This window comes from Debaryomyces fabryi, assembly GCF_001447935.2.
Source record: "Debaryomyces fabryi strain CBS 789 chromosome Unknown contig00058, whole genome shotgun sequence".
Taxonomy (NCBI): Eukaryota; Fungi; Ascomycota; class Pichiomycetes; order Serinales; family Debaryomycetaceae; genus Debaryomyces; species Debaryomyces fabryi.
This window is the reverse complement of record NW_015385484.1, coordinates 46,710-59,924: the sequence shown is the minus strand read 5'-3', so window position 1 is coordinate 59,924 and position 13,215 is coordinate 46,710. Positions and strand designations below refer to the sequence as shown.

The 13,215-nt window shown below is 36.9% G+C and overlaps 5 protein-coding genes across 5 annotated transcripts; 1 reads left to right on the top strand and 4 right to left on the bottom strand.

Annotated features, from left to right (window-relative positions):
- Positions 1-277: 277 nt before the first annotated feature.
- On the bottom strand, positions 278-2,302 carry ILV2 (acetolactate synthase catalytic subunit; the record flags this gene model as incomplete). The annotated part of the gene is made up of 1 exon (XM_015611813.1): positions 278-2,302. One exon carries the CDS (start codon positions 2,300-2,302, stop codon positions 278-280), a length of 2,025 nt encoding a protein of 674 aa, XP_015467390.1.
- Positions 2,303-2,614: 312 nt separating this feature from the next.
- On the bottom strand, positions 2,615-4,204 carry MEP1 (ammonium permease; the record flags this gene model as incomplete). Its single annotated transcript, XM_015611812.1, has 1 exon — positions 2,615-4,204. One exon carries the CDS (start codon positions 4,202-4,204, stop codon positions 2,615-2,617), a length of 1,590 nt encoding a protein of 529 aa, XP_015467389.1.
- A 697-nt stretch (positions 4,205-4,901) lies between these two features.
- AC631_02982 (uncharacterized protein) lies at positions 4,902-7,076 on the bottom strand (the record flags this gene model as incomplete). Its single annotated transcript, XM_015611811.1, has 1 exon — positions 4,902-7,076. The coding sequence occupies one exon, from the start codon at positions 7,074-7,076 to the stop codon at positions 4,902-4,904; it is 2,175 nt and encodes a 724-aa protein (XP_015467388.1).
- Positions 7,077-7,737: 661 nt separating this feature from the next.
- On the bottom strand, positions 7,738-8,766 carry AC631_02981 (uncharacterized protein; the record flags this gene model as incomplete). The annotated part of the gene is made up of 1 exon (XM_015611810.1): positions 7,738-8,766. The coding sequence occupies one exon, from the start codon at positions 8,764-8,766 to the stop codon at positions 7,738-7,740; it is 1,029 nt and encodes a 342-aa protein (XP_015467387.1).
- Positions 8,767-10,277: 1,511 nt separating this feature from the next.
- On the top strand, positions 10,278-12,089 carry GFA1 (glutamine--fructose-6-phosphate transaminase (isomerizing); the record flags this gene model as incomplete). Its single annotated transcript, XM_015611809.1, has 1 exon — positions 10,278-12,089. One exon carries the CDS (start codon positions 10,278-10,280, stop codon positions 12,087-12,089), a length of 1,812 nt encoding a protein of 603 aa, XP_015467386.1.
- Between the last annotated feature and the right edge of the window lie 1,126 nt (positions 12,090-13,215).

Here is a 13,215-nt window from a genome sequence, read left to right as displayed (position 1 = left end):
GTTCTACCATACTTTTAAATAAGCCAATTCAATCTAATCAAATCATAAAAATTCACAACTACTGAAAATTATACCGAGTTTTTTATATTGCATATTGAATTACAAATATAACTAGTTTTAATACTTATTTTTAAAAAACCTTTATATACTTAGCGTATATTTGACGCCGTGGATGACCACAATCAAATTGCCTAGGTATAATTATAAATAGTGAATATGTTTAAATGAACTGAAGTGAAATCAATGATGAACTGAGCACGAATATCTATATCATGAATTAATATTTACCTCCTGTTCTTTGATTTCTTAATTCATTTTCCTTTCTTTCAACTTCAGCGTCGAAAACAATAAAGTCATCTAATGCATTACCACCTGGAACCATTGGTAAGACAGGAACCTTCTTTTCAACAATAACTTCTAATAATACAGGACCTGGATAGTCTAAGAATTCCTTGACACCACTCACTAATTCTTCTTGAGTAGAGATCTTAATACCTTTAACACCCATGGCTTCAGCTAATTTCATAAAATTTGGGTTGGACTGGTGTGTGTGTGAGTATCTATGTTCGTAGAATAATGATTGCCATTGAGTAACCATACCCTGTTCTTCGTTATTTAAAACACAGACCTTAATTGGAGCATTGGCTTGAACTGCTGAAGATAATTCAGTCAAAGTCATATTGAACGAAGCATCACCATCGATATCGATAACCATTGCATCTGGCTTAGCAACTTGGGCACCAATAGCAGCTGGTAAACCATAACCCATAGTACCTAAACCACCGGATGTGATCATAGTTCTTGGCTTAGTCCATGTGAAATGTTGAGCAGCCCACATTTGATGTTGGCCTACACCAGTTGTAACATAAACTTCCTTGTCGTATGTAGAGGATTGTTTGGAGATCTCCTTGATAAGAGTTTGAGGTTTGATTAATGAACCTGGAGTTTCTAATTGGTAGGCATATGGATACTTTTCTTTCCATGCTTGAATTTGGCTCATCCATTCTGGTCTTTCCTTGACAGCATCGACTAATGGAATAAACTTGCTCAAATTGTTAGTGACATCACCTTCAACAGCCTCGGTGGCTTCAACAACCTTATTTATGTTCTTTGGAGAAATTTCAAAATGAATAATACCACCTCTATTTTCAGAAGCAGCTAATTTAGCAGCAGGAGCAAATTTGCTGACATTACCAGTAACTCTATCATCAAATCTTGCACCTAAGGCAATAATTAAATCAGCGTTTTGCATAGCAGTATTTGCAGCTGCATTACCGTGCATACCTAACATATCTAAAGACTTTGGATCCCTTTGATCAAAAGCACCTAAACCTTGTATAGTGGTTGTGACTGGAATACATGCCTTATCGGCTAATTCTTTTAATAATGCTGGTCCTTGCTCGTGATTCAAAATACCATTTCCGACGTAAAGGATTGGTCTCTTGGCAATATTTAAGAGTTGTGCGGATCTTCTGATACTTTCCATGGTGAACTCTGTGGCAACTTTCTTGGTTATTTGAGTTAAGGCGTTTGATGGCAAGGTAGTATTTATTGGGATCGATTCTCTTAAGATACCTGCAGTGACATCCTTTGGTAAATCAACCAAAACTGGACCTGGTCTACCGGTAGTAGCAATTTCAAAGGCTTCATTTATACGTCTTGGTAATTCAGCAATATTCTTGACCATAACGTTCCATTTAGTACATGATCTGGAAATACCGATAACATCGGCTTCTTGGAATGAATCGGTACCAATAGCAGTAGTTGGAACCTGACCGGTGAAAACAACTAATGGAATACCATCGGCCAAAGCATCGGTCATTGGAGTAATAACATTTGTAGCACCTGGACCCGAAGTAACTAAGACAACACCTGGCTTTCCGCATGCTCTAGCATAACCTTCAGCCATGTGTCCAGCACCTTGTTCGTGTCTTGGTAAAACGAAGTTAAACTTATCAGAATTGTAGATAGCATCGAAAACAGGCAAAATGGCACCACCAGCGTACCCAAAAACGGTATCAACCTTATGTCTTAACATCATTTCGTGGAAGATTTCACCACCGGTCAATCCAATAAATGAGTCATCCATGATCGGATATTGGTTCTTTCTTGCGACGTTTTTCTTTAATTCAGAAGCTCCACTTCCTGGATCCTGTTGGTCAAATGAAGGTGCCGGGGTAGGTCTTGTAGTGGCACTCATAGTTGCTTTCAGAAAACTGGTCTTCTTCATAGATCTAACCTGGCTAGTAGCCATTCTAAACGCTCTTTGGCAAGATGTTGCCTTTATATTACGAGCAATCATTGTTGGTAATTGTTTCTTAAAAACCTGTTAGTTTAATCTTCGAAAAAAGAACCTAAAGCTATTACAAGCGAAAAAAGACGTATTAAATGGAGTCGAATATGTGATTTTTCAATGAGTCAGTTGACCTTTTTTCAGCGAAAATGTTTTTTGCGCTCGAGCGGAAGCGGGATAAATCTCCATTTCTTTTCTACAATAATATACAGGAGCCTATTGCAACTGTTAAACCTTTATATTTTGAATATTTATGTATTGTACGAAGTAAATAAAATGACAGAAATGTATATGAATGGATTGAAATAAAGATGCAATAACCTACTCCTCGATGACCTCTTTCCTGGCATCATTAGCAGTATTATAATTTGGCGATTCAGGAACTTGGAATTCGTGTTTTTCGGAGTTGTGATTTTGGGATTCAAGCTTTTCCTGGATGCTCGATTCATCCTGTTGAGCTGTCGAAGCTGCCGAACTACCAACAGCCTGGAAAACTTGAGGGTTCGAAGGAATTCTTTCCATATTTTCCTGAGATGGACAAGAAATTGCGTTCGGGTTGATGCTTGGATTGCCCCAGTCTAAGAAGTCTCTTCTGACTTCAACATAATCATAGGCAAATTCACCTATTTGATCTTCATCCATGCCAATTTCTTCAGCGTTGTAATCTATTCTTAATTGCAAGCCCGGTATTTTGTTGATGACGAAGCATAACACTGCTGTGACACCGCCAGCGTACGCTGCGGTGGCCAAAATGTAGACGATTTGAATGTACAATTGTTTATAATTGTGGTCAATCCAACCACCGGCATGTTCAGTTACTCCATCGTAGCCGATAACTGTGGAACTTCCAAATAATGCATTGAAAATTAAGCCCACAATACCGGCGATACCGTGCTCAGCTAAAACATCTAGCGAATCGTCGACTCTGCAAAGGTATTTAATTTTGGTCGAAAAGTTACAAATGATACCAGAAACAATACCAAGAATGACTGAGGCCCATAATGGAATCATACCTGATGAAGGAGTGGCGGCCACTAATCCAGAGATACACCCTGAACAAACTGCCACCATGGACCACTTATTTTCCAATCTGAAATCAAGCAAACACCAGGTGATTGCGCCAAATGCACCGCATAAATGGGTATTGAACATGGAGTATGGAACTTTTATGGATGCATTTCCGCAAGAGAACCCATTGAAAAATAACCAACCAACATAAAGTAATGAGGTACCCATACAAATGGTGGAAATGTTATGTGGACGATAATTAATCATTAGGGTCTCGTTTCTTCTACCTAAGAATGCACTGAAAACGAATGCTGATACACCCGATAGTATTTCTACTGGGCCACCACCGGCATAATCCAAAGCACCTCCACGCCATTGTGAGGCCCATCCGCCTCCCCAAATCCAGTAAACTACTGGGCAGTAGACCACTGTTGCCCAGCAAAACAAAAAGATAGCTGTTGGTAAGAATCTTCCTCTTTCACCAATACACCCACCAGCTAAAATAGCCAAGGTAACCAACAAAAATTGCATTTGAAATAACGCAAATGCAATCTCTGGGTAGTCCGGCGTACCTTCAGCACTGCCCAAGAGATTTTTGAATCCAAAGAAATGCAAATCCCCTATAAAGTTATTTGTAGACTTGTCAGAAAATGCTAATGAGTATCCCCAAAAGTACCATTGGAAGCATCCAATGAACGAACTCATCAACACTATCCATATCATCGACAAAGCACTTTTCCGTCTGGCTAACCCTGAATATAAAAATCCTAAACCTGGTATCATTATCCAGATTAACGACGAAGCGATCGAGAATAATAATATGTCACTTTCATTATAGTTTTCATTTGCTGTGAATAACTTTCTTCGATTTAATATTCCTTCTGTTACAGATGAAATTGTCATAGGTTAATATTTTCGCAGCTTGTATTACTAGGTCCACTAATGAATTAAAAATCAATCGTCTAAAATATAAAAGTATACAAGTAACTTTTTGGAATATCAAAAATTAATAGTGCTATAACTAAAGAATTACCTGTTGAAAATATCTTCGAAATTGGTATATATTTATTCATTTTATTGCCCTGCCCTATTGAAAAAAAGAAAATTTTGCGTATGTCATTATTGCACCGTTAAGATAGGAAGGTTACACAAAACTCATAGTTAACGACCAAAAGTCGCATGGTTATGATCGAAGCGCCTTCGATATTCGTTATCAGTGAATTTAACAAATCACATCAAGTTTGCTTTAAGCCCAGATTTTTTCCCCAGTTTTGGTTTTTTGATCAATTTAACTGGATTGATATATAATAAAGAGGGCTGGAAACCATGGCCATATACTGGCTTTACTACATTCTCTGGCATTCGAGTATTATCTTGCTATATATTCAGCGATTGACATAAGTTCGCTTGAACAAGCCGCACTGATAAGTGCGTACTCGAATTTTATTGGTTGGTGCGCCTGATGGCGGAACAATTCGTTACAAAAGGAGAACACGTCGTGACTCGATCGTTCCTATATTTTCCGAGGACAAGAAAAAATATGGCTGCGAAATTGCTCACAAGTAGATTGGCTTATGAAATACGTGACATAAATAACTAACTAGACTAATAACGCGAGAAGGGAGAATAATAGCATCATCCAAGAACATCTTTTTGAGTGGGATAACGCTTCGTAAGACGAAAATACGTATGGAGAAATATATAGAGATGAGGATGGGTATTCCTCGGAATGTGAAGGGGTTATAGATGCGGTGCTGGCTATGGAAAGCGAAGTAGTGGATGTATCAGCAACTCCGGACTGGGGTTGAGCGTGGGAGGACTCGACTATAGACGAAGTGGGTAAGATGTTTGGATGTCCACTTTGAGGCAATTCTGATGATGATACACCTGGAACATAAGTAGGGAATGTTGTCGTACAATTTTCTTCGCAAGTAATAGTGTCCGATATTGTTTCGGCCTCGGTAATTGGCGGAGTGTCACACAGAGCACACCCATTATTTCCCAGTGGTTCAGCATATGTAGTGGTACTGTCAGAGATTGACGGAACAGACTCTGATTTCTGGGAAGACTCACATTCAACACAAGAGATATACTTGCTGGAAATACTTGTCTCTGTTGTTCCAATGGCTGGTGGAATGGACGTTGACAAAATCGAAGAGCTTGAACAGTTGTGGCAGGTAATTGTTTCTGTGGTGCTGTTAACAGAGCTGGTCGTCTCTGTTTGAGTTTGTATTGATGGTGACGAGGTACATTCTATGCAAGAAATAGTCTCTGTTTCATGTAACAGTTCTGGGTGCCATGCTGTTGTTTCACTAGTGGAGGGAGCGACTGAAGTGGACAAAATAGATGAACGTACGCAGCTTTCACAAGACGTTTCGCTAGTTGCCTTTGAACTCGAGGGCGTGATATCTGTAGTTGATGATTCGATGCTAAAAGATTCAATTGTTGATGATTCGATGGTAGTTGATTCGATGGTAGTTGATTCGATGGTAGTTGATTCGATGGTAGTTGATTCGATGGTAGTTGATTCAATTGTTGATGACTCAGTGGTAGTTGATTCGGTGGTTGTTGATTCAATTGTTGATGACTCGGTGGTAGTTGATTCAATTGTTGATGACTCGGTGCTTGGCTTACTAGTTTCATGAGCACATTCTGTACAAACTGTTTTAGTCACTGTATTTGTATTTAATGTAGTCTCTGTATCTGTTGTAGATGTAGTCATACTTTGAGTACAAGAACTACTTATTTCATGAGTACTTGTCATTTCTAAGCTTGAAGATGACTCAATCGAACTAGATTCCTCGATATTTCCACCTGAAGAAGACACACCATCTACTACCCTTATTATTTTTGTGATCCCATCAATCTTAGAAGATCCATCTCCACATTGAATATTCTCAGCATATAAATGCTTAACAAAATCGGAATTATCTGGATACTTTTCAAATCCTTCAAGGAATACTCTGTAACCCAGAGGAACATTATTAAATGTAGCAGTAAGCTTTGTGTTGTCACTGGAGCATCTTATGGATCCCACACCGACAGATTTATAGCTCTTTGGTAAGTAGAAATCGTTCAAATCATTAGTGATCTTTAGCTTAAATTGAGAACAATCAACAGAGTTATTAGTTGTAAAAACGATAGAACCTGAAGTTATGCCTTCATTACAGGTTCCACTCAATATAAACACTTGTTCTAAGTCTTGTGGAGTTGATCTTGAATAGTATAATAACTCATCAGTCTTTTTGTCTCTAAAAAAAGGACCTGCTTGGAAATTGACATCCGATTCCATGTTGTTAAAGCTGATTTGATTATTACCTGATACAAATCTTTTGGCAGACAAAATGTCTGAGTCAGAAGAGGAACCACCAGCATTAAAAACAAAATCAATTTCTATTTCTCCGGTTGCAGTAAGCCCCTTTTTATCATCCACAGAACTTGTCATAGTACACTTGAAGTATGAAGTATCGCTATTAAATGACCCATCGTTTACCTTACAGCGAGCGTAGACGGTTCCGCTGGCTTTTAACAATATTTCGTCACTATCGAACTTCGTTTTGAATACATAAGGCATCAGGAAGAAAAAAATATCATTAGGTAAAACAGCAGCAGTAGAAATTTTCCAACCAACAGTAGCTTTTCTTATATCTTGGGGTCTATTCAATATTGAGGGATTAGTTATTTCCAAAGACTGCCAGATATTAGTGAGAGTTATAGCAGTAGCTGTTTCAAGTAAAACCAAAGCTATAAATAATGTATTAAAACTTGTTTTCATATTTATATTTGAACGAGAGAATGTAGTTGGTGCAAATAGTTATGATTTGATACAATTGTCAGGATGATCCATCACTTATATATACATATTCCTACACTATTTTTAAAGTAGTTCCAGATCTATGAAACAAGCCTCTCCAAACATTAACTATGAATATGTGTTCTGTTTTAATCTAGTGCCATGTAATATGGCTTTAAGTTATATGAAATTACTTAATTAGGTTATGAAAGGTTGCAACACAAATTTTTATATTTTCGCAAAATATGCAATTTTTCACAAACAAAAAATCACTCACCAACCTAATTGCCAAAGACAATTCACTATCAACACATTTCCAAACGCTCCATTCAAAAGCTTTCTAAGGCATGAATGAAGTACTTAGTTAGAATAATATTTGCATTTAATTTAAAAGAAATCCATCAAAGAAGTAAGAATCAATACGAGTTGTTTCAAGAAATGCAAGATTATTCGATTATGCACCTTCTTTTGCGATTATATTGCTTATACGGTAATTATTCTTAAAAATTACTGAAATTGGATGCCAATGGATTTATTGTTACCTATTAATCAACTAATAAAAAAGGTGAAAGCATATTTACAAGTAGGCAACAAGATTCACACAAAAAAAAAAAATTATAAAAGTAAATATTTACATGCATCATTAATTAGATTTATCATTATCGTTGTCATTAAGTTTATCCAAGTATCTTTCGTAAAAGTGGAAGGTTTCAAATCCAACTTCGACCATAATAAGAATAATGATTATCCACTCCAACCGGGTACTCTTCTTCTCATTTAAAACAGCTAATAGAGCACTCTGCTCTTCTGTAGCATAATCTAACTTCCTGTTTAAAATGGAAATTCTGGGAGAGATATCTAGATTACGTGAAATCAACTCGTAAATTCTCTCTAATGTAGGTTCTGTCCAATATAAATCTGGCGTTTCAATCAACTCTGAATATAAGTTTAATTTACCTCTCAATAAAAATAACCTCCCCGTCAATTTTAAAACATCCGATTCTGTAGTTTTTATCTGTTTTCCCTCGGACAAATATTCTGAGTTGACTCTAGTTAACTGAATGTGATCTTCTAATGCATTTTCCAACACAGATAACCGTGTAGACCGAGACAATCCTATAGCAAACGCAGCTTTATCCAACAAAATTTTGTCTTTATTAGTGCCTTGTATTACCATGATGTCTCCTTGCATATACGAATTGCCATTATTAGGCGAGTTATCAGGAAGATAATCGAGTTCCACCCAGTCGATTTCTTCACTCTCAGGCTCACATTTGTCACATATAGCTGGAAGCATAGTAGGCAAGATTTGCTTCATTATCACAGATTCGCTCAACCCCCATCCAACTATCGTACCGTTCGATAATATCATTAAATCTTTTCCATTGTATTTGACATTTATAACTTCGTCTGGCATTAGCACCGAGTACTCGTTTCGCCTATTTCCATCGGAGTCAAGCCTATTAAGCTCGTTCAAAATCACTTCAAAATCAATTGTCTCTCCAACTGTTATTGATGTTACCGGCGATAGATATTTTTCTAGCACTTCAACACTTTTTGGCTCGTTATTTTTATTCAATAACGACAAGATATACTGCGCTGTTTCCCGCTGCAGATTGGGACTCGACCGTCTTAAAGACTTAATCGAAGGTTTCTGTTTCTTGGTGCTCATATTGACCTTCTTATCTTTTCCATTGGAGAAATACCGTTTGCAAAAAGAATCGTTCCACATTGGACTCTGATTTATCTTAGGTATTCTTCCTATTTTCCATGCACTAAAACATCGTCTCTGAATCAATGTGCCTATCATTTGCTAAATTCTATACTAATAATCTTCACAATAATCTGCTAGGCGTTATCAGATCATCAGAGCTCTTCTTTGATACCTAATGTCTGAATATGCACCATTCTCATATATACTATTACAAAAGCCTCTATATAGGCACATTCCAGCACGTACCGAGATACGATCCCCACGTAAGCATTCTTCGCGGTTTGCTCTATTTACACCAGAAAAAAAGTCCGGTCTAGACTCCGTACCTGCAAAATTGACCTAAAATCTAATCGGGCTAAATTACTGCGTACTTTTTTTCATCTGGCCATATACTAATTACGGATAAATAATGCTATGCTGTTAATTTCATTTTATGTCGGCTTGCGTATTTCATTTTTAGCTGACCTTCGTACAAAGGTTCATTCTATATTGTTACAGCGAGGCTCTCGGGTGGTGACATAATGGCTTTCGAGTACCGATTCTTTAAATAGAAAAGATGGCCATCAGTTTGTTTATATTAGTACTAAATAGGAAGTGTAATAACGAGTAATCCTGATAGTAGGGGCGAAGGTTCAGTATACCCCTAGAAAACCTCTTCTAAAGGGGCGGGCGAAGGATGGATCGAGCCTCTCTTAAGACGAACATACCTATCATAGAATTCAATAAGCCTTTTCACAGGAGCTGCTTATATCCATTAAATGTCAAATTCGTATCTGATGTAGCCTTATTATAGTGGAGGGTTGTCTACGATGATTGTGGCTTTCATCGCTTACCAGAAACCGGACATTGTGGTCTGGGACAGGGAAGAAAACTGGTATGTTCATTCTATCCCGAAGAGACAGGGTTTTCTTTGTTTACCAAAAAAAATTAACCAAAATAATTCTATATAAAAGTCCACAAAACGCCATCATTGATGAATTGAAGTAGGTGGAATTGGAACATTTGGCCATATTAAAGAAGAAAACTTTCTCGATATATAAATAAGAAATAGACCAGTTGTGAATATATATTGGTTAGAAAATACATATATTACAGAATATTATATTACAGAAATTAAATAAATATGTGGTACGTAGTGATCTGTTCTTTTGATTCCCGTATTAGTGAAAAATGTATACTAACAAGCTTTTAGTGGTATTTTTGGTTATGTCAATTTTTTGGTAGACAAGTCCAGAGGAGAAATTGTGGATCATCTTATTGAAGGGCTTCAAAGATTAGAATACAGAGGGTACGATTCAAGTGGTATAGCAATTGATGGCAACAAGCAAGACGATGTCATCATTGTCAAACAAACCGGTAAGGTTTTGGCCTTAAAGGAAGAAATCGTCAAGCAAAAGGTTGACCGTAGTACCGTGTTTGAAAACCACGTTGGTATTGCTCACACCAGATGGGCTACCCATGGTCAACCAATGACCACTAACTGTCATCCTCATAGATCCGATCCTAAGTCTGAGTTCGTCATCGTTCACAACGGTATTATTACCAACTATAGAGCTATCAAAACTTTATTATTATCGAAAGGTATGAAATTTGAATCCGAAACTGATTCAGAATGTATCGCTAAGTTGTTCAAACACGTCTATGATTCTAACATGAAAGCCGGTTACGCTTTGGATTTGAACGAATTAACCAAGCAAGTCTTATACGAATTAGAAGGTTCGTATGGTTTATTAGTTAAGTCAACACACTACCCCGGTGAAGTTTGTGGTACTAGAAAGGGTTCTCCATTATTAGTTGGTGTTAAGACCGACAAGAAATTGAAGGTTGATTTCGTTGATGTTGAATTCCCTGAATCAAACCCAGATCAAGCTCCAATTTCTAACAACACTACTGCTCAAGATTTAGGTCTTTTGCCAGTTGCGCATGGTGAATCTAACTTGAGAACTTCTCAATCCAGAGCTTTCTTAGCTGATGACAACTTGCCAATGCCAGTTGAATTTTTCTTATCTTCTGACCCTGCTTCTGTTATTCAACACACTAAGAAGGTTTTGTTCTTAGAAGATGATGATATTGCACACATCTACGACGGTGAATTACATATCCACAGAGCTAAGAAATTAGCGGGTGATTCAACCATCAGACAAATTCAAACCTTGGAAATGGAATTAAATGAAATCATGAAAGGTCCTTACAAGCATTTCATGCAGAAGGAAATTTTCGAACAACCTGAATCGACTACTAACACCATGAGAGGAAGAATTGATTTCGAGAATTCGAATGTTTTATTGGGTGGTTTGAAATCATGGTTACCTACTATTAGAAGATGTAGAAGAATCATTATGATTGCATGTGGTACTTCTTACCATTCATGTTTAGCTACTAGATCCATTTTTGAGGAATTGACCGAAATTCCCGTCGCAGTTGAATTAGCATCAGACTTCTTAGATAGAAAGTCTCCTGTTTTTAGAGATGACACATGTGTTTTTGTCTCTCAATCTGGTGAAACTGCTGATTCTATCTTAGCTTTACAATACTGTTTAGAAAGAGGTGCATTGACTGTTGGTATTGTTAACTCTGTTGGTTCAAGTATGTCAAGACAAACACATTGTGGTGTTCATATTAATGCCGGTCCAGAAATCGGTGTTGCATCTACCAAAGCATACACTTCTCAATACATTGCCTTGGTGATGTTTGCTTTATCCTTATCAAACGATTACATTTCTAAGGCTAATCGTCATAAGGAAATCATCGAAGGATTGCGTAAAATCCCTGAACAAATTAAGACTGTTTTACAGTTGGAAGATAAGATTAAGCAGTTATGTGACAGTAACTTGAACGACCAGAAATCTATGTTATTATTAGGTAGAGGCTACCAGCATGCTACTGCCTTAGAAGGTGCCTTAAAGATTAAGGAAATTTCTTACATGCACTCTGAAGGTGTGTTAGCTGGTGAATTAAAACACGGTGTCTTGGCTTTAGTTGATAGTAAATTACCAATCATTGCTTTTGCTACTAGAGATTCTTTGTTCCCAAAGGTTCTTTCTGCTATTGAACAAGTCACCGCCAGAGACGGTAGACCAATTGTCATTTGCAACGAAGGTGATGATGTCATTGGTGGAAGCAAGGCATTGGCTACATTGCACGTTCCATTGACTGTTGATTGTTTGCAAGGTTTATTAAACGTCATCCCATTACAATTAATGAGTTATTGGTTAGCTGTTAACAGAGGTATTGATGTCGATTTCCCTCGTAACTTGGCTAAATCGGTTACTGTCGAATGATCTACCTCGTCGCACCTATTTATAACGATGCTTTTTTCTTGATTGTTACTTTACCCCTACGTTTATTAACATGGGTATTAGTTGTCGCCTAATCATATAATACCTTTATTTTATCTTGTTTTTATCCTTTTCTTGACTAAATTTTAATACAGACCGAATATACGTAATGAATAAATAATTTCTGTGTATTACGATACTATACATGCGTAGAGTAAATAACAAAGATTTCAATAATGCCCAAGTATTAACCACCAATAATATTATAATTTAAAACCCAAAGAATTAACTACCTACGCTTGAAGTAGTCTGACGATCCAAAGTATGTTGACGAGTAATCAAATATTCTTTCACCCAAATCTAAATATTTGCCCGCGTAATATTTAACATCTTCACTATTAGTAGCAGAGTCAAGGTTTGGCCTATATTAGTGTTAATCTACAAATCCATTATAGTAGTGTGCTAAAATAATGATACTTACGTTAAACCAGTATTTCTTTTAACCCCAGCTAAGAAAGCAGAAAACAATACCAAATCAGCACTGATATGAACAACTCTTCCAATCTATTGCCGTTAGTTCTACGCATACTAATAATCTATTAAGGTCATGTTGTGCCTTGTCTTTTCCCTCAACTTTATGTAAGCGATGTACATACCATTATAAGTTTAATAACAATGTTATATCAAATATGATTTGTGTTTATACTACATAGCTCACACTATCAATGGTTTTGGCTGGCAACCAAACAGGTTACCCGACATTGTCGCAATAGTCGAATTTTTTTGTTCGAAAGGTAAATGCTAAGTTGCTTATTGAAGGATTAAATATCGTGTCATCATAAGATTGATATCCAGAAAAGTACGGTTCAAATGGAGATATTTACAGTCGCTATCATGATATTTTGATATATTTAAGTTGATAAAGTTTACAAGGTGTTGGAAAAATGCTAAAATAACGATGGATTCAGTTGTTGAGGTGTATGTAGTTTGTTATATATAACGGTAAGGTTCTTAAAACGAGGAACTAGTGACTAGATGAAACCATCCATCCAGAGACTATGGAAATGCTATATAATGCATCCAGATACGTGAAACCGCCATAACAATAGTTGAGAAACCGGTATCTTAT